General features: G+C 40.9%; 1 protein-coding gene across 3 annotated transcripts; it reads right to left on the bottom strand.

Moving 5' to 3' along the window:
* Nucleotides 1–2435: 2435 nt before the first annotated feature.
* Nucleotides 2436–20978, bottom strand: LOC121538939 (sideroflexin-1). 3 transcript variants are annotated; one of them, XM_041847106.1, is made up of 11 exons: nucleotides 20889–20978; nucleotides 18244–18413; nucleotides 17361–17531; nucleotides 14403–14501; nucleotides 13355–13430; nucleotides 9257–9342; nucleotides 7205–7332; nucleotides 6913–6962; nucleotides 6197–6246; nucleotides 2909–2956; nucleotides 2436–2709 (listed from the first exon to the last, which is right to left on the bottom strand). In XM_041847106.1, exons 2-11 carry the CDS (start codon nucleotides 18405–18407, stop codon nucleotides 2613–2615), a joined length of 969 nt encoding a protein of 322 aa, XP_041703040.1. In that variant the 5' UTR covers nucleotides 18408–18413; nucleotides 20889–20978; the 3' UTR covers nucleotides 2436–2612. The 3 variants fall into 3 exon arrangements, with proteins under 3 accessions (XP_041703040.1, XP_041703035.1, XP_041703043.1); XM_041847101.1 differs by lacking the exon at nucleotides 20889–20978 and adding an exon at nucleotides 20459–20687; XM_041847109.2 differs by lacking the exon at nucleotides 20889–20978 and adding an exon at nucleotides 20030–20338.
* Nucleotides 20979–22681: the final 1703 nt, after the last annotated feature.

Genomic DNA, 22681 nt, shown 5'->3' with positions numbered 1-22681 from the left:
GATTATCTGAAAGTACTTATATAGAACCATATAAGTCAATACTGTAGATATATTTTTCATACTTAAACATTTAAACACCTTACAAAAATCACATAATGCGATGAAAAAGGAGGATACTATTATCAACCAAACGGAATGTTCACAATAATTATTTAAAACGTTTTATTTTCAGACATAAACTCTGGAATAAACAAGAATTGAAACTATCCACTTCTCTATTGTTTCTCTGTATGCGTGGCTTTTTAAGGTACTGGTAATGCTATTATCTAGAGTTATTTTTGTCTGACAGTACTGCACCAGTAGCCTACCTGTAGCTTTAACTGATGTTTCTGTAGTCCCTTGTTTAACACCATGACAATGCATTTGAGTGAATCTTTCAGCAGGAAATCATTCACTATTCCTCAAATTCATTGTCATATAGATTTTAAATTAGGGGATTGACAAACATGTACAAGACATGCTGCGCTTTTGTCTAGCCTGAGAGATGTTCTAGCTTGCCTGACAGCAGCAGACCAGCACAATAAACTAACATACTATCAGCTCTTTGGCACATGGGTCAGCAAGGTCTGTGGGCGTCTCATGACTGGGTTGCATTCAGGACCGCAAGGTTTTGCTCTTAACAAGGAACACCACTCTGAACACTTCTTAACACCTTGAAATAGATCACTACTTTCATTTCAAGGCAAGACGGCATGGCGGATTCTGCTTTAAGGGGAGATTTGGCACCCCAGATCCTGTACCAAACCATGCGTTTGATGTATTTGATCCCACTCCACTGATTCCGCTCCAGTCATTAACACGAGCCCGTCCTCCCCAATTAAGGTGACACCAACCTCCTGTGCCTGAATGTAGCCCTGAAGTGACTACACAGACAGACTACCTGACTCTGTCTGAAACACACCTGTAACCAATCATATGCCATACTATCAGACTTATGAGGAGTGGTTTGTTCATGCATGGTTTGGGAAGCAGAATAAATAGTCAGTAATAAACATCAATGATATGAAGATATTGCATCAAAAGCACCAGTAACATACGGAACAATGGTTATTGTAGACCATTATAAGATCTCACATTGTTAGGGGGAGTAAGCCCTGGTCATGGATCCATTGTAGACACCATCCCAAATGGCCATCCCTATTCTCTATATAGTGCACTACTTTTGACCAGAGCCCTATGGGAATAGGGTGCCATTTGGGACGTAACCCTGGCGAAGTTCACTCATTTGGCAAATATGAATTCATTCAAATGCACTGGATGTCATATTGTTATTCTCTGAAATGGCACTGATATATTACTATTAAGAGGTTGTGTATTGTTGAGAGGTCTCACAAACCGTTGTTGAGATTTGGCAAATAATTTAACTTAATATTGGAGTAGGCATCGTTGTTAGATTAATACTGATTACTGCTATTGTTACAAATACAGACACAGAGACCCTGTTATTTTGCCTGGTTCTCCACTGAACACAAACAACTGTTTTGAATATGAAAATGTTTTGGCAGAAAAATACAATTGACAGAAAAGTAACTGATAAAAAAACTGCATGGGAATACAAATAAACAAATGTCTTAGAAGCAGCTTCTCTTACTTGAGACCCAAACCACCATCATCACAGCGCCACAATAACAATGAGACAATTTCTTTCTGCAATTAAAAATAAATCAAACATAACAGCAACAAAGCAAACATCTCATTACAAAAAAAGACTGAAGGAGACGGAGAGAGGGTGATGGGAGGAGGGAGACGGAGAGAGGGTGAGGGGAGGAGGGAGACAGAGAGAGGGTGAGGGGAGGAGGGAGACAGAGAGAGGGTGAGGGGAGGGAGAGAGTGGAGAGAGGGTGAGGGGAGGGAGAGAGGGTGAGGGGAGGGAGAGAGATGGAGAGAGGGTGAGGGGAGGAGGGAGACAGAGAGAGGGTGAGGGGAGGAGTGAGACGGAGAGAGGGTGAGGGGAGGGGAGGAGGGAGACAGAGAGAGGGTGAGGGGAGGTGGGAGACAGAGAGAGGGTGAGGGGAGGAGTGAGACGGAGAGAGGGTGAGGGGAGGGGAGGAGGGAGACAGAGAGAGGGTGAGGGGAGGGAGAGAGATGGAGAGGGGTGAGGGAGGAGGGAGACAGAGAGAGGGTGAGGGGAGGGAGAGAGATGGAGAGAGGGTGAGGGGAGGAGGGAGACAGAGAGAGGGTGAGGGGAGGAGGGAGACGGAGAGAGGGTGAGGGGAGGGAGAGAGATGGAGAGAGGGTGAGGGGAGGAGGGAGACAGAGAGAGGGTGAGGGGAAGAGGGAGACAGAGAGAGGGTGAGGGGAGGAGGGAGATGGAGAGAGGGTGAGGGGAGGAGGGAGACAGAGAGAGGGTGAGGGGAGGAGGGAGACAGAGAGAGGGTGAGGGGAGGAGGGAGACGGAGAGAGGGTGAGGGGAGGAGGGAGACGGAGAGAGGGTGAGGGGAGGAGGGAGACGGAGAGAGGGTGAGGGGAGGAGGGAAACAAAGTAGAGAAAAGAGGAGAGTTGAGGATGAGAAGCGAAACTTAACTTTGGCACACAGAATGAGGATACTTGGGGTGGTGTCTGCTGTGAGGGCAGTATGGCAGTGCAAGGAGGCTCCTGTTGGGCTGGACACTCATAGTCCTTTATTGAAGTAGACCCTCTCCACCCCGGGGTGGCTCACACGGATCTTCTCCTGAAGCTCTGGCTCCAATCGGCTTACTGACATAGAGCTAAAAGAGAGAGAGAGAGAGAGAGACGGGGAACAAGGGACAGGGAGATGGAGATGGAAAAACAATCCAACGTTATACACCATTCCATCTCTTCACTCTGAGAAATACAAATCATATATTACTGTTGTGAAAAAACTGGATACGTGTCGTATTCTGTATCCAGACTGATCAACACAGCTAGCAATGATGAGTCACTTACCTCTTCTGGGGGAACAGTGCACAGCACAGTGGAGTGGCGAACACCAGGCTAAAAGACAAGGAAACACATAAAAAGGTCAGCAGCACATCTACTAAATAGATCTAGACAGTAGATTAGATACTATAGCTATAATGTGTATCCCTTTAAGATGAAATGTTACTTTAAAACAGTTGTTGTGATATCTAAACGACACTGTGCTCATGTTTACTTGTCACGGGTTCTTCACAGCGTTGACAGTATGCTGTACGTCACGGGTTCTTCACAGCGTTGACAGTATGCTGTACGTCACGGGTTCTTCACAGCGTTGACAGTATACTGTACGTCACGGGTTCTTCACAGCGTTGACAGTATACTGTACGTCACGGGGTCTTCACAGCGTTGACAGTATACTGTACGTCACGGGTTCTTCACAGCGTTGACAGTATACTGTACGTCACGGGGTCTTCACAGCGTTGACAGTATACTGTACGTCACGGGTTCTTCATAGCGTTGACAGTATACTGTACGTTCACGGGTTCTTCACAGCGTTGACAGTATACTGTACGTCACGGGTTCTTCCGCGGCGTGACAGTATGCTGTACGTCACGGGTTCTTCAGCGTTGACAGTATGCTGTACGTCACGGGTTCTTCACAGCGTTGACAGTATACTGTACGTCACGGGTTCTTCACAGCGTTGACAGTATACTGTACGTCACGGGTTCTTCACAGCGTTGACAGTATACTGCACGTCACGGGTTCTTCACAGCGTTGACAGTATACTGCACGTCACGGGTTCTTCACAGCGTTGACAGTATACTGTACGTCACGGGTTCTTCACAGCGTTGACAGTATACTGTATGTCACGGGTTCTTCACAGCGTTGACAGTATACTGCACGTCACGGGTTCTTCACAGCGTTGACAGTATGCTGTACGTCACGGGTTCTTCACAGCGTTGACAGTATGCTGTACGTCACGGGTTCTTCACAGCGTTGACAGTATGCTGTACGTCACGGGTTCTTCACAGCGTTGACAGTATACTGTACGTCACGGGTTCTTCACAGCGTTGACAGTATACTGTACGTCACGGGTTCTTCACAGCGTTGACAGTATGCTGTATCGTCCACGGGTTCTTCACAGCGTTGACAGTATACTGTACGTCACGGGTTCTTCACAGCGTTGACAGTATACTGTACGTCACGGGTTCTTCACAGCGTTGACAGTATACTGTACGTCACGGGTTCTTCACAGCGTTGACAGTATACTGCACGTCACGGGTTCTTCACAGCGTTGACAGTATACTGTACGTCACGGGTTCTTCACAGCGTTGACAGTATACTGTACGTCACGGGTTCTTCACAGCGTTGACAGTATACTGTACGTCACGGGTTCTTCACAGCGTTGACAGTATACTGTACGTCACGGGTTCTTCACAGCGTTGACAGTATACTGTACGTCACGGGTTCTTCACAGCGTTGACAGTATACTGTACGCCACGGGTTCTTCACAGCGTTGACAGTATACTGTACGTCACGGGTTCTTCACAGCGTTGACAGTATACCATGCGTCACGGGTTCTTCATAGCGTTGACAGTATACTGTACGTCACGGGTTCTTCACAGCGTTGACAGTATACTGTACGTCACGGGTTCTTCACAGCGTTGACAGTATACTGTACGTCACGGGTTCTTCACAGCGTTGACAGTATACTGTACGTCACGGGTTCTTCACAGCGTTGACAGTATACTGTACGTCACGGGTTCTTCGCAGCGTTGACAGTATACTGTACGTCACGGGTTCTTCACAGCGTTGACAGTATACTGTACGTCACGGGTTCTTCACAGCGTTGACAGTATACTGTACGTCACGGGTTCTTCACAGCGTTGACAGTATACTGTACGTCACGGGTTCTTCAGGCGTTGACAGTATACTGTACGTCACGGGTTCTTCACAGCGTTGACAGTATACTGTACGTCACGGGTTCTTCACAGCGTTGACAGTATACTGCACGTCACGGGTTCTTCACAGCGTTGACAGTATACTGCACGTCACGGGTTCTTCACAGCGTTGACAGTATACTGTACGTCACGGGTTCTTCACAGCGTTGACAGTATGCTGTACGCCACGGGTTCTTCACAGACGTTGACAGTATACTGTACGTCACGGGTTCTTCACAGCGTTGACAGTATGCTGTACGTCACGGGTTCTTCACAGCGTTGACAGTATACTGTACGTCACGGGTTCTTCACAGCGTTGACAGTATACTGCACGTCACGGGTTCTTCACAGCGTTGACAGTATACTGTACGTCACGGGTTCTTCACAGCGTTGACAGTATACTGTACGTCACGGGTTCTTCACAGCGTTGACAGTATACTGTACGTCACGGGTTCTTCACAGCGTTGACAGTATACTGTACGTCACGGGTTCTTCACAGCGTTGACAGTATACTGTACGTCACGGGTTCTTCACAGCGTTGACAGTATACTGCACGTCACGGGTTCTTCACAGCGTTGACAGTATACTGTACGTCACGGGTTCTTCACAGCGTTGACAGTATACTGACGTCACGGGTTCTTCACAGCGTTGACAGTATACTGTACGTCACGGGTTCTTCACAGCGTTGACAGTATACTGTACGTCACGGGTTCTTCACAGCGTTGACAGTATACTGTACGTCACGGGTTCTTCACAGCGTTGACAGTATACTGTACGTCACGGGTTCTTCACAGCGTTGACAGTATACTGTATCGTCACGGGTTCTTCACAGCGTTGACAGTATACTGTACGTCACGGGTTCTTCACAGCGTTGACAGTATACTGTACGTCACGGGTTCTTCTCAGCGTTGACAGTATACTGTACGTCACGGGTTCTTCACAGCGTTGACAGTATACTGTACGTCACGGGTTCTTCACAGCGTTGACAGTATACTGTACGTCACGGGTTCTTCACAGCGTTGACAGTATACTGTACGTCACGGGTTCTTCACAGCGTTGACAGTATGCTGTACGTCCGCGGGTTCTTCACAGCGTTGACAGTATACTGTACGTCACGGGTTCTTCACAGCGTTGACAGTATACTGTACGTCACGGGTCTTTCACAGCGTTGACAGTATACTGTATGTCACAGGTTCTTCACAGCGTTGACAGTATATGTCATGTGTTCTTCACAGTGTTGACAGTATATGTCATGTGTGTTTCACAGCATTGACAGTATATGTCACGTGTCCTTCACAGCGTTTATGTCCTAACTGATATACTGTAATAGGGTTGCAAATGGTGGTTTATCAGCAGTCCATTGCTGGCCACTTACCAGAATCCCACCAAGACCACTTGAATAGGTGCACTCATCCATGGGAACTTCTGAAAAGACCAGAAAACAATAAGACAAACAAAGGAAGGGATACATTCCACTACTCTGAAATGGCTTCCTCGGTTTTGTCCTATTTCCTCACACTCACTGATCACTGAAAGGGCTGGAGTGGTATAGGCAATATGGGTGAGGGCTATTGCTTAGTAAGCACCATTTTGTTTCTACCTATTTAGTAGGGTTTGAATCAGGATGAGGAAATAGGACACATAGGACAGGAAATGACTTCAGAGCATTTGGATTTAGCCGCTGACTGTGTCTACAAGACTGCTACGGAGGACCATGTGAATGCTGGAGTCCCTCGATGGCGTGCTCACACCACACAGTGACAAGCCATTATATATACTGTCTCTACTATAACCACTTATCAAAAGGCTTAGTGCTATCATAGATATGAGAAAGTAATAGATATCGTCATAGATATGAGAAAGTAATAGATATCGTCATAGATATGAGAAAGTAATAGATATCGTCATAGATATTAGAAAGTAATAGATATCGTCATAGATATGAGAAAGTAAGTGAATTTGCAATATTTTTTTTTGTCATTTCAGCAGACGCTCTTATCCAGAGCGACTTACAGTTAGTGAGTGCATACATTTTTCATATATATGTGATCATACATGAACAAATAAAGTGATAAATCGTGTGAATACTACCTTCAGGAAGGCTTTCTTTTCCAAGGTGTTCATTAAAAATGGAGGGATAGCTGAAAAACAGAATGGTGAAATAAAATTGTAATGCTTTATAAATGTCTATTCATACATCATAATCAACCTATACAAACATTATATTTCACCTGATAACATGGTTGATTTCAAGCTTTTATAATTTCCAGTGTATCATATCGAGTTAGCAGGTTGGAGTCGCAGATTACATAGGTTGCCAGGTTGGAGCCATCCCATTGGGTTGCCAGATTGGGTCTCCTAAAGCCTATTACATAACACATACCCATTCCAGGAGAGGCCATGAGGATCCTAGACACCACCACCTGGGAGATAGCCTGCTTAGCGGCGGTGGTTGACTCTCCTAACCGGTTATCGTTCTCGTCTGTTATCGGAATGCCGTGTTTCAGTTCCCTGGAAAATAGAGGAAGAAGGAAGTAAACATCTATTATAGGAACTGGCTTTGATGATAAAGACGAGTTCTGTTGAAAGACCTTGTCCAAGTTGTGGAAATAATAATGTAAATGTCAATAAGTGATGTGTGACCTACAGTGAGGGAAAAAAGTATTTGATCCCCTGCTGATTTTGTACGTTTGCCCACTGACAAAGACATGATCAGTCTATAATTTTAATGGTAGGTTTATTTGAACAGTGAGAGACAGAATAACAACAAAAAAAAACAGAAAAACGCATGTCAGAAATGTTATAAATTGATTTGCATTTTAATGAGGGAAATAAGTATTTGACCCCTCTGCAAAACATGACTTAGTACTTGGTGGCAAAACCCTTGTTGGCAATCACAGAGGTCAGATGTTTCTTGTAGTTGGCCACCAGGTTTGCACACATCTCAGGAGGGATTTTGTCCCATCTTCTCCAAGTCATTAAGGTTTCGAGGCTGACGTTTGGCAACTCGAACCTTCAGCTCCCTCCACAGATTTTCTATGGGATTAAGGTCTGGAGACTGGCTAGGCCACTCCAGGACCTTCATGTGCTTCTTCTTGAGCCACTCCTTTGTTGCCTTGGCCGTGTGTTTTGGGTCATTGTCATGCTGGAATACCCATCCACAACCCATTTTCAATGCCCTGGCTGAGGGAAGGAGGTTCTCACCCAAGATTTGACGGTACATGGCCCCGTCCATCGTCCCTTTGATGCGGTGAAGTTGTCCTCTCCCCTTAGCAGAAAAACACCCCCAAAGCACAATGTTTCCACCTCCATGTTTGACGGTGGGGATGGTGTTCTTGGGGTCATAGGCAGCATTCCTCCTCCTCCAAACACGGCGAGTTGAATTGATGCCAAAGACCTCGATTTTGGTCTCTGACCACAACACTTTCACCCAGTTCTCCTCTGAATCATTCAGATGTTCATTGGCAAACTTCAGACGGGCCTGTATATGTGCTTTCTTGAGCAGGGGGACCTTGCGGGCGCTGCAGGATTTCAGTCCTTCACGGCGTAGCGTGTTACCAATTGTTTGCTTGGTGACTATGGTCCCAGCTGCCTTGAGATCATTGACAAGATCCTCCCGTGTAGTTCTGGGCTGATTCCTCACCGTTCTCATGATCATTGCAACTCCACGAGGTGAGATCTTGCATGGAGCCCCAGGCAGAGGGAGATTGACAGTTCTTTTGTGTTTCTTCCATTTGCGAATAATCGCACCAACTGTTGTCACCTTCTCACCAAGCTGCTTGGCGATGGTCTTGTAGCCCATTCCAGCCTTGTGTAGGTCTACAATCTTGTCCCTGACATCCTTGGAGAGCTCTTTGGTCTTGGCCATGGTGGAGAGTTTGGAATCTGATTGATTGATTGATCTGTGGACAGGTGTCTTTTATACAGGTAACAAACTGAGATTAGGAGCACTCCCTTTAAGAGTGTGCTCCTAATCTCAGCTTGTTACCTGTATAAAAGACACCTGGGAGCCAGAAATCTTTCTGATTGAGAGGGGGTCAAATACTTATTTCCCTCATTAAAATGCAAATCAATTTATAACATTTTTGACATGCGTTTTTCTGGATTTTTTTGTTGTTATTCTGTCTCTCACTGTTCAAATAAACCTACCATTAAAATTATAGACTGATTATTTCTTTGTCAGAGGGCAAACGTACAAAATCAGCAGGTGATCAAATACTTTTTTCCCTCACTGTACACACCGCTTTTACCAGTTTTTTATCTGGACTGTTTTGTCTTTCACTTCTTTTCTTTGGTGCGAATAAATAAAACCTAAATAAAACCTAACATTTAACACTACATTTTAGTAAAGAACTTAGAATGAAAAACTCAAAATACTGCATATTTGCAAAGCCATATCTTCAAACAGGAGGAGCTACAGACTAGTTGGTCTTACCGTTGCCTCATGAGAGGGATGTTGATACAGTTAGCAGCAGCAACAGCAGCGAAGGGAACTAACCTCCCTACGAGGGGAGATATGTGCTGGACAACAACACAGGTTGGAGTAAACAGATAGACAGGGGTGAAATGTATCTATACAGTCTAACATCATTATTTGGCATCGCTTATTTTTCCAAAGCTCTTTGTGCATGTCATGATGGTTATTATGAGTGACATTTGGTTCCACAATGGGAATACTTTATGAAATGCACAACACATTGACTAACCAGCAAAGCAGGCAGCAGGGAAAATATGTAGACTTCTTCTAGTCATGGTTACTATTCACTTCTAGTCATGGTTACTCTTCACTTCTATTCATGGTTACTCTTCACTTCTATTCATGGTTACTATTCACTTCTAGTCATGGTTACTATTCACTTCTATTCATGGTTACTATTCACTTCTATTCATGGTTACTATTCACTTCTATTCATGGTTACTATTCACTTCTATTCATGGTTACTATTCACTTCTATTCATGGTTACTATTCACTTCTATTCATGGTTACTATTCACTTCTATTCATGGTTACTATTCACTTCTATTCATGGTTACTATTCACTTCTATTCATGGTTACTATTCACTTCTAGTCATGGTTACTATTCACTTCTAGTCATGGTTACTATTCACTTCTATTCATGGTTACTATTCACTTCTATTCATGGTTACTATTCACTTCTATTCATGGTTACTATTCACTTCTATTCATGGTTACTATTCACTTCTAGTCATGGTTACTATTCACTTCTATTCATGGTTACTATTCACTTCTAGTCATGGTTACTATTCACTTCTATTCATGGTTACTACTCACTTCTAGTCATGGTTACTATTCACTTCTATTCATGGTTACTATTCACTTCTATTCATGGTTACTATTCACTTCTAGTCATGGTTACTATTCACTTCTATTCATGGTTACTATTCACTTCTATTCATGGTTACTATTCACTTCTATTCATGGTTACTATTCACTTCTATTCATGGTTACTATTCACTTCTATTCATGGTTACTATTCACTTCTATTCATGGTTACTATTCACTTCTATTCATGGTTACTATTCACTTCTATTCATGGTTACTATTCACTTCTATTCATGGTTACTATTCACTTCTAGTCATGGTTACTATTCACTTCTATTCATGGTTACTATTCACTTCTATTCATGGTTACTATTCACTTCTATTCATGGTTACTATTCACTTCTATTCATGGTTACTATTCACTTCTATTCATGGTTACTATTCACTTCTAGTCATGGTTACTATTCACTTCTATTCATGGTTACTATTCACTTCTAGTCATGGTTACTATTCACTTCTATTCATGGTTACTATTCACTTCTATTCATGGTTACTATTCACTTCTATTCATGGTTACTATTCACTTCTATTCATGGTTACTATTCACTTCTATTCATGGTTACTATTCACTTCTATTCATGGTTACTATTCACTTCTATTCATGGTTACTATTCACTTCTATTCATGGTTACTATTCACTTCTATTCATGGTTACTATTCACTTCTATTCATGGTTACTATTCACTTCTATTCATGGTTACTATTCACTTCTATTCATGGTTACTATTCACTTCTATTCATGGTTACTATTCACTTCTATTCATGGTTACTATTCACTTCTATTCATGGTTACTATTCACTTCTATTCATGGTTACTATTCACTTCTATTCATGGTTACTATTCACTTCTATTCATGGTTACTATTCACTTCTATTCATGGTTACTATTCACTTATAGTCATGGTTACTATTCACTTCTAGTCATGGTTACTATTCACTTCTAGTCATGGTTACTATTCACTTCTATTCATGGTTACTATTCACTTCTATTCATGGTTACTATTCACTTCTAGTCATGGTTACTATTCACTTCTATTCATGGTTACTATTCACTTCTATTCATGGTTACTATTCACTTCTAGTCATGGTTACTATTCACTTCTAGTCATGGTTACTATTCACTTCTATTCATGGTTACTATTCACTTCTAGTCATGGTTACTATTCACTTCTATTCATGGTTACTATTCACTTCTATTCATGGTTACTATTCACTTATAGTCATGGTTACTATTCACTTCTATTCATGGTTACTATTCACTTCTATTCATGGTTACTATTCACTTCTAGTCATGGTTACTATTCACTTCTATTCATGGTTACTATTCACTTCTATTCATGGTTACTATTCACTTCTAGTCATGGTTACTATTCACTTCTAGTCATGGTTACTATTCACTTCTATTCATGATAACTATTCTGGACATGATAACTATTCTGGACATGATAACTATTTTGGACATGATAACTATTCTGGACATGATAACTATTCTGGACATGATAACTATTCTAAACATGATAACTATTCTGGACATGATAACTATTCTGGACATGATAACCACTCATGATAACTATTCTGGACATGTTAACCACTCATGATAACTATTCTGGACATGATAACTATTCTAAACATGATAACTATTCTGGACATGATAACTATTCTGGACATGATAACCACTCATGATAACTATTCTGGACATGATAACCACTCATGATAACTATTCTGGACATGATAACTATTCTGGACATGATAACTACTCATGATAACTATTCTGGACATGTTAACCACTCATGATAACTATTCTGGACATGATAACCACTCATGATAACTATTCTGGACATGATAACTATTCTGGACATGATAACTACTCATGATAACTATTCTGGACATGATAACTATTCTGGACATGATAACTACTCATGATAACTATTCTGGACATGATAACTATTCTGGACATGATAACTACTCATGATAACTATTCTGGACATGATAACTATTCTGGACATGTTAACTACTCATGATAACTATTCTGGACATGATAACTATTCTGGACATGATAACTATTCTGGACATGATAACTATTCTGGACATGATAACTACTCATGATAACTATTCTGGACATGTTAACCACTCATGATAACTATTCTGGACATGATAACCACTCATGATAACTATTCTGGACATGATAACTATTCTGGACATGATAACTACTCATGATAACTATTCTGGACATGATAACTATTCTGGACATGATAACCACTCATGATAACTATTCTGGACATGTTAACCACTCATGATAACTATTCTGGACATGATAACTACTCATGATAACTATTCTGGACATGATAACTATTCTGGACATGATAACTACTCATGATAACTATTCTGGACATGATAACTATTCTGGACATGATAACCACTCATGATAACTATTCTGGACATGATAACCACTCATGATAACTATTCTGGACATGATAACTAGTCTGGACATGTTAACCACTCATGATAACTATTCTGGACATGATAACTATTCTGGACATGATAACCACTCATGATAACTATTCTGGACATGTTAACTACTCATGATAACTATTCTGGACATGATAACTATTCTGGACATGATAACTACTCATGATAACTATTCTGGACATGATAACTATTCTGGACATGTTAACCACTCATGATAACTATTCTGGACATGATAACTACTCATGATAACTATTATGGACATGATAACTATTCTGAACATGATAACTACTCATGATAACTATTCTGGACATGATAACTATTCTGGACATGATAACTACTCATGATAACTATTCTGGACATGATAACTATTCTGGACATGATAACTACTCATGATAACTATTCTGGACATGATAACTATTCTGGACATGATAACTACTCATGATAACTATTCTGGACATGATAACTATTCTGGACATGATAACTATTCTGGACATGATAACTATTCTGGACATGATAACTATTCTGGACATGATAACCACTCATGATAACTATTCTGGAAATGATAACTACTCATGATAACTATTCTGGACATGATAACTATTCTGGACATGATAACCACTCATGATATGACTTGTGAGTAGCTAGGTTTGATAACACTGCCATGTGATGTGGTTGATGGTAAATGAATGAATGGGAACAGGGTTTATATGGGTTAATACCTTTGTTAGTGCATTTAGTCCAAGAGCAGTGGCTACTGCCCCTGTGGTAGCTGAAACATAGGCTGTACCAAGCTGACTGCGAATGAGAGATACATTCATCAATTCACATATTCATACTCATTCACATATTATCCAAACCACAAAACATTAAAGGGTTAATAGGTAACAGAAACACACCAGACAAAAAATGACAAGCCAACATCAACTGAAACTACAAGCCAACATCAACTGAAACTACAAGCCAACATCAACAAAAACTACAGGCCAACATCAACAAACAAAAAATTTCAAGACAAAACAACAAAGAGACATGTCCAGAGTCACTAAACAGCTGGATTCAAGGGATAATATGTAACCAAAAACAAAGGTAGAAGATACAGGACAGGGCTATTCAACTGGCGGCCCGTGGGCCAGTTCCGGACAGTTTATTAATTTAGACTGGCCCTTTGATCAGTTCTGAACTTTAATAAAAGATCTGCAACGAAATCCCCGCCAAAATCCGACGTTCAGTGACAAAACGTTTCTAGCGCCTATGTGGCATGTTGATTATGTTTTCTTCATATGGATTTGGCTCTAGTGTTTGAACGGTTTAAGATACAAACTATTCTGACCCCATTCCTGAAAGGAACATGTACCTGCCTTCTGTTTTCCTGTCTGATGCTCACAATGTCTGGTTAGAAGGGAGTTTAACAAAACTAAAACTAAAATGACTGTGGGAATTTAATTCAAAGCATACTTCCTTCAGACTGGAATTTGGCATTACCTGATTTGACATATCTTTGTATTATTTATTGAGTTACTTAGTTTTCAGATTATTTTAAAATTACCTAATTACTTTTAAGAAGCTTTTAATAGTTGTTTAATAAAAAAATTAAAATGGCGAGCAGGCGTTGTGCCTTTTCCTTTTCAATGCTTTTTATACAGTTCTTCCGAAGAATAATCACACATAGAAAATGTCCGGCCCCCCTGCAATCAACCATTTTTACATCTGGCCCCTGTAAGAATATAGTTGAATAGCCCTGATATAGAAACTATAACACCAACTTACTTAACGGAGAGAGGAGCATCTCCACTCCTATTGGTGTAGTTGACTATTGCATTGAAGGACTGATTGATCCACTGCCATAAGACTACAGCTGGTGTTGTCCTGAGGAGAGAGAGAGAGGAGAGAGAGAGGGGGAGAGAGAGAGAGAGGGAGAGAGAGAGAGAGAGAGAGAGAGAGAGAGAGAGAGAGAGAGAGAGAGAGAGAGAGAGAGAGAGAGAGAGAGAGAGAGAGAGAGGAGAGAGAGAGAGAGAGAGGGAGAGAGAGGGAGAGGGAGAGAGAGAGAGAGAGAGAGAGAGAGAGAGAGAGAGAGAGAGAGAGAGAGAGAGAGAGAGAGAGAGAGAGAGAGAGAGAGAGAGAGAGAGAGAGAGAGACAGAGAGACAGAGAGAGAGAGAGAGAGAGAGAGAGAGAGAGAGAGAGAGAGAGAGAGAGAGAGAGAGAGAGAGAGAGAGAGAGACAGAGAGAGAGAGAGAGAGACAGAGAGAGAGAGAGAGAGAGAGAGAGAGAGAGAGAGAGAGAGAGAGAGAGAGAGAGAGAGAGAGAGAGAGAGAGAGAGAGAGAGAGAGAGAGAGAGAGAGAGAGAGAGAGAGAGAGAGAGAGAGAGAGAGAGAGAGAGAGAGAGAGAATGACACTTCAATTAGACTGAGACGGGATGATAAGGAGAAAATATATTGACTTGAGAGATAAAGCACCTAACCCTGACAAATGGGGATTTCTTTGTGTACAAAACAAGGGAGTATAGAGAGATATCAGAGAGAGATGGGAAGCCAACAGGTAATAGCAGGCATAGCAGTGACACCACACCACACAACCACTGATCTAACCATCTTCTCAATTACACTCATCTCAAAAACACTGCAACCCTGTGTTGATTTATGAGAATTAATGATGAGAACATTACATCAATTTGGTGTCAAAATCTTACTGGTACTCTGCCTGCATTACCCACCAGCTACAGAATGAACTATCAGTGACACATGGGATGACCCGATTTCCCTTTCTATCACATCCTGTAGTAGAACTACAATGAGATTATTATAACACTATCATCCTAATAGAACAGTCTCATAACACTATCATTCTAATAGAACAGTCTCATAACACTATCATTCTAATAGAACAGTCTTATAACACTATCATTCTAATAGAACAGTCTCATAACACTATCATCCTAATAGAACAGTCTCATAACACTATCATTCTAATAGAACAGTATTATAACACTATCATTCTAATAGAACAGTCTTATAACACTATCATTATAATAGAACAGTCTTATAACACTATCATTCTAATAGAACAGTCTCATAACACTATCATTCTAATAGAACAGTCTTATAACACTATCATTATAATAGAACAGTCTTATAACACTATCATTCTAATAGAACAGTCTCATAACACTATCATTCTAATAGAACAGTCTTATAACACTATCATTCTAATAGAACAGTCTCATAACACTATCATCCTAATAGAACAGTCTTATAACACTATCATTCTAATAGAACAGTCTTATAACACTATCATTATAATAGAACAGTCTTTTAACACTATCATTCTAATAGAACAGTATTATAACACTATCATTCTAATAGAACAGTCTCATAACACTATCATTCTAATAGAACAGTCTCATAACACTATCATCCTAATAGAACAGTCTTATAACACTATCATTCTAATAGAACAGTCTTATAACACTATCATTCTAATAGAACAGTCTTATAACACTATCATCCTAATAGAACAGTCTCATAACACTATCATTCTAATAGAACAGTCTCATAACACTATCATTCTAATAGAACAGTCTTTTAACACTATCATTCTAATAGAACAGTCTCATAACACTATCATTCTAATAGAACAGTCTTATAACACTATCATTCTAATAGAACAGTCTCATAACACTATCATTCTAATAGAACAGTCTTATAACACTATCATTCTAATAGAACAGTCTCAGAACACTATCATTATAATAGAACAGTCTTATAACACTATCATTCTAATACAACAGTCATATAACACTATCATTCTAATAGAACAGTCTCAGAACACTATCATTCTAATAGAACAGTCTTATAACACTATCATTCTAATACAACAGTCATATAACACTATCATTCTAATAGAACAGTCTCAGAACACTATCATTCTAATAGAACAGTCTTATAACACTATCATTCTAATAGAACAGTCTTATAACACTATAATTCTAATAGAACAGTCTTATAACACTATCATTCTAATAGAACAGTCTTATAACACTATCATTCTAATATAACAGTCTCATAACACTATCATTATAATAGAACAGTCTTATAACACTATCATTCTAATAGAACAGTCTCATAACACTATCATTATAATAGAACAGTCTCATAACACTATCATTATAATAGAACAGTCTTATAACACTATCATTCTAATAGAACAGTCTAATAACACTATCATCCTATTAGAACAGTCGTATAACACTATCATTCTAATAGAACAGTCATATAACACTATCATTCTAATAGAACAGTATTATAACACTATCATTCTAATAGAACAGTATTATAACACTATCATTCTAATAGAACAGTCTCATAACACTATCATTCTAATAGAACAGTATTATAACACTATCATTCTAATAGAACAGTATTATAACACTATCATTCTAATAGAACAGTCTCATAACACTATCATTCTAATAGAACAGTCTTATAACACTATCATTCTAATAGAACAGTCTCATAACACTATCATTCTAATAGAACAGTCTTATAACACTATCATTCTAATAGAACAGTCTCATAACACTATCATTCTAATAGAACAGTCTCATAACACTATCATTCTAATAGAAAAGTCTCATTACACTATCATTCTAATAGAACAGTCTTATAACACTATCATTCTAATAGAACAGTCTCATAACACTATCATTCTAATAGAACACTGCTGCTCACTTGTAGAAGGTCATCATACAGCCAGTGATGGTCATGTTCATGGGGACCTGAGCCGACATGCGGCCAATCAGGATCATCTTCTCTCCGGTGTCTGGGTGGAAAGCGGAGTCGAATATGTACTTGGCTTTCCATAGCTCGTCCTCTGTCAGCCCGGGGGACATCACACCTTGCCTGGGGGAGAGGGGGGGTAGAGGGGGTTCAAAGACAAGAACAAGTGATTAGCTGAACCTGTTTACTTTGTAGCAACACAAGTTTAAACAAAATTCTGTTAGTTTCACACAACCTGTATTTGATCAACACTGCTCATTGTATTCAATGTTGCATCATAGAATGCAACCATTTGTTTCCTTTCTGGTTATTCAAGAGTTAATTAAGGGTAAACTGATCCTAGATCTATGCCAATAAGCCTGAGGCCAATTCTATCAGGAGTTCTCAGCTCAGTTATGGGTTGTTTCCATACAGCAGAACCAGGAGGAATCAGAACCAAGGAGAACTTGGGAGAACCAGAATGAATCAGAACCAAGGTGAACTAAGGAGAACCAGGAGGAACCAGAACCAAGGTGAACTAAGGAGAACCATGAGGAACCAGAATCAAGGAGAACTAGGGAGAACCAGGAGCAATCAGAACCAAGGAGGACTAGGGAGAACCAAAAGGAATCAGAACCAAGGTGAACTATGGAGAACCAGGAGGAACCAGAACCAAGGCGAACTAAGGAGAACCAGGAGGAACCAGAACCAAGGTGAACTAAGGAGAATCAGGAGGAACCAGAACCAAGGAGAACTAAGGAGAAGCAGGAGGAACCAGAACCAAGGAGAACTAAGGAGAACCAGGAGGAACCAGAACCAAGGAGAACTAAGGAGGACCAGGCTAAGAATACACTACCGGTAGTCACTGATGACCTTGTGTGCATTCTCTAGTTGTTCGTTGGTGAGCAGGATGTTGCGGGGGTCTGTAACGGTGAAGAAGTGTTTGGCCCGGCCCATAAACGTCCCTTGGTCCCATCGAGGCTCCTTGATGTTTATGGAGGTGGAGATTTCTGTCGTCATGGTTATCTGAAAGGACACAACATTCATAAAACAAAGATTCATTATTTTGTCCTTCTATATCTACCCTGTAAAACATTCATAACTTTTATAATACACATTACTAATATTGTCCCAGGTGATTTATCTACTGGCGCTCGACCAAAATTCATAAATGAGCCTAGCTAGAGTTCGAGACAAGGGGGATAATATAACACAAATCACGAAAAGCAAAACTAGAGGCCTTGACTATTGTATTTCCTGGGACAAAACAAACCCTGAAACAGCATTCCAGTAATTCTATTTAATTCTGAGACTAGAGTAGTCATAGTCCCTCAACCCCACCCCACCCCACCCCAGACACACACACATTGTTGAGTTGATTACACGTTCTATAGGCCTATATTACTCACACGTCAGCCAGAAATCATTCCTTTCTAGGTAACTTCTCTTATATTAGCACAAACTCATGTCACAACTGCTGTCCCTTGAGAAGAATGAGTAATTTAGAACACACTGTGAGAAATCCTTCTCAGTATTAGTTTAGCAGGATAGCTGATTCAGTATAATGTTGCTATGGAGATGGCCTGGCTGACCTGACACAGGGGTTTTGAAGGGCTAAATTGTCCTGAACCTCACAACCCCCCAACCACAGACCTGTGGCCGGGTCGAGGTGTCTCTTCAAAAGCCCCAAACCCCCCACCCCGCCCTCCTACCCCTTTCTCTCTCTCTCTCTCTCTCTCTCTCTCTGAAGGCAATGAATGAATGAATTGTGTGGCTGGCTGGCTAGATGAATGGATGAATTGTGTATTAATAGCTTAGTCATTGACACATGTGGATAGGCTATCACTCATCTTCATTCTAATGTAATTATGCCTAATCAATGTAGCCTATATTTTATGTGGGCATGTCAATGAAGACATTTTAAAAAGCAGTTTAGGCTAACTGAAACTAAAATAATCTCTCATAGCCTAGGCAAGGCAAGGTGTAGCCTTGCCCATAGGTCCACGTTTAGTGTGACAGAACAGAGAAAGGTTCTGGAGAAAATCCCTTTAATTTGAGACCTTCTGCACTAAAGCCATACTACTGCATGTTTTATTTTCCTATCAAATGGATTTCATGTTTTATTTTTTATCACAGAGAGGAACAATATGCACGACATTCCCGAGATACAATGTAACCCAGTCTGAACTGGATTCTATCAACCCGTTGTTACAATGTATCCAGTGTTGTATCCATCCAGTTCCAGTTTGCTGCAGATTTAACAGGGGACATTTTGAAGCGCAAGTCTCTGTCTGTAACCCCTTATATGAGAAACTGCAAAGTTATTTGTGTAGCTCGTGCACGGGGTCTACTACTGGATGATGAAATTGCACCAAAGATGGCTGCATGTGTAACAATAAAACACGGGTATTCCGTAGACTCGGGCTGGCGGCTGTATAATGTCTATGAGAGACGCTAGTGTCTCTTTAAATTGAATTAAGGTTCGTGGGGTTCTCCCGAGATAGCTCAATTCAATGGATACAGGCCATAATAACTCATTGCATTAGCACGACTGATGGGTGCCCCCTTATCGCGGTCTCTCTCTCACACACACACACACACACACATCAGTCTGTAGCAAATATGACTTATTGGTTACTCACAAACAACAGTTGTTATAAATCTGTCTTCCAGTGCAACAATAGGCTGAAGCCCTAATACAAAGGCAGCGTTGATTTCATCATCTTTGTTATGCTATTATAAAATCTGAACTTTGACAAGGGACGGTTTCTCATACGCCTGCTACGTTAGGTTAGGTGGCCTCTGATCTAAAGACCTCTCTTCCAGCCCCACGTTTTAACCAATCACTGGCTCAATGGCTACATATTAACCCATATTAGCTACATTGTAACGTTTTTCTTAGGCTACAATGGGAGTTCCCATAGCATAGCCTAGTCACACACTGCATAACATTGTGCAAAAACCGGCCAGCTCTGGTCTGAGAGAGGCTCAGTGAAATATAGCCTTCAATATTTCTCATAATTTCGTCAAATGAACCGACCATGCAAATGGATCCGGGCGCACAATCCTACCATTGGCTGGATCAGATAAATTGATCAACCCGATGCAGACCAGCTTGATCTGGAGCAAATCGCTGCATGTATACCGTTACATCTGGATACCAAGTCAACGTCCAACACGTTGCAAACATGTAAACGCCCAAATAAATGTAATATCTCCGCTAATAGCCTATTATCCCAAGCATCTGTTTCAGCCCAGCTGTGCGCCCCTGTTTGAACTACAGCCCTAGCTCACTGCCTGCCACATCCTCAGATTCAGTCATCTACTTGCCCACTAGGGCGCTTGCCCACTAGGCAGGTAGCCCGCCGCTTATTTGGCGGGCAGCTGCCCCCCCCCCCCATCCCCTGTTGAACAACCATCCAAGCCAGATGCACGACTCTAAAAGAAGTGGTATTAAATCCAACATGTGGAAACGTGTTATAAAGGTATCCAGCCACTTACTGCACTAAGCTCCTATCCTCGTCTGCCACTGTCACAGAAGTCCGCCGCCAGAGACGTCCCTGAATAGCTAGCTAGCTCAACGAAGCTAATTGGACATGTATGCAGCGGTAACTCAGCACCAATAGGCGCACAGCAGCGGGCCCGGAGTTCCTTTCACAATAAAAGCCCAACATGAAATCAATGCAAATAAACAGGTCAAAATAATATCAATATCTCGATTTTTATGGGAGTCCAAATCATAGAAATGTAATATATTCTTACTCTGTATCCAAAAATGTTCATGGCCAGGTTTATCATGAATTAAAAGTCAATGATAGTTCATTGTTTTTTTCTCAGACAAGGACTTTTATTTGCAAAAACATTTTTGGGTAGTCACTAGTGTTTGATTATGTGTGCTAACTTCACCTTACTCTTTTGCAGAACAGATAAATAATTGATGACAATAATACAATATAACTTTGAAAGATATCAGCTTTTTGCCCTTTGTATTGTCTAGGCCTATCTCCATAAGCTTGCATTAAAGAATATCAGAAGCAGATTGGGCGGTAGGTAGTGGTTAAGAGCGTTGTGCCAGTAACCGAAAGTATCATCAGTAGACTCCCTACTTTTGAAGCAATATAAAAGTGCACTGATTATACAAGACTGGCTTGCTCCTTTGTAGAAGAGGTAACATTACATATGTTTTATTTAACATATAAGTCAGTTAAGAACAAATCCTTATCTACAATGACGGGACCCGGACGACGCTGGGCCAATTGTGCGCCGCCTTATAGGACTCCCAATCACGGCCTGGAATCGAACCAGGGTCTGTAGTGACGCCTCTAGCGCTGAGATGCAGTACCTTAGACCGCTGCACCACTCGGGAGCATAGCCAACGAACAGCTCATAAACTGTGTTTACACAAGCAGCCCAAGTCTGATATTCTTCCACTAATTGGTCTTATGACCAAGCGCATCAGATATTTTCACATCAGTTCTTTTTCAGAGCTGATCTGATTGGTCAAAATACCATTAGTGAAAAAAAGATCAGAATTTGGGTTGCCTGTCTAAACGCGGCCTTATATGGCCCATAACGGTCTGACACGGTCTGATAGAGTGCATGGCAGCGTGTATAACTTGGCTTGAAAGTGAAATTGACATGAATGTTGGCTTCACTTTTGCCCCAGATATTGGCGGGGAGGGGTAATGTTCAACTTCAAGGGCAGCGGAAGGAAAACTGGTTTTCCAATAGTCAGCTCTTTTAACACAGACCTAATGGATTGTAAATCAGTTGTAGGCTGCTGTACACTGGGCCTTTGATTTGACAAAATACTAATTCAATGGAACCATAGAGAAACATTAACTAACATATTATCAATCATATGTAAAATGCCCTCTAATAAACCTATCCAAATGTTTACTTTATCCACCCAATCTTTGCAGCCATTCAAATCATCGCCTATCTACGAGAGACTGGACTAGTGAAATTGGTAGGGTACTAGGGGGTAACTAGCCCCCCCCCCCAAGAACGATGTCTAATTACTGACCCAAAAAGCAACGTTTGGGAAAGAAATAGGTATGTGGATGAAGGTCATGCTTAGTCGAATAAACTATGAAGGGAAATACAATTTTTTGTTATTTAATGACATTTTGTTTTTAGAAAAGGGCCGTTTTTTAAAAGTACCAGGGTTTTTTATTTTTTATTTTTTTATTTCACCTTTATTTAACCAGGTAAACCAGTTGAGAACAAGTTCTCATTTACAACTGCGACCTGGCCAAGATAAAGCAAAGCAGTGCGATAAAAACAACAACACA

The sequence above is a fragment of the Coregonus clupeaformis genome, chromosome 3, assembly GCF_020615455.1.
Source record: "Coregonus clupeaformis isolate EN_2021a chromosome 3, ASM2061545v1, whole genome shotgun sequence".
NCBI classification, from domain to species: domain Eukaryota; kingdom Metazoa; phylum Chordata; class Actinopteri; order Salmoniformes; family Salmonidae; genus Coregonus; species Coregonus clupeaformis.
The sequence above is the reverse complement of the archived record's forward strand: the minus strand, read 5'-3'. Positions and strand labels throughout refer to the sequence as shown.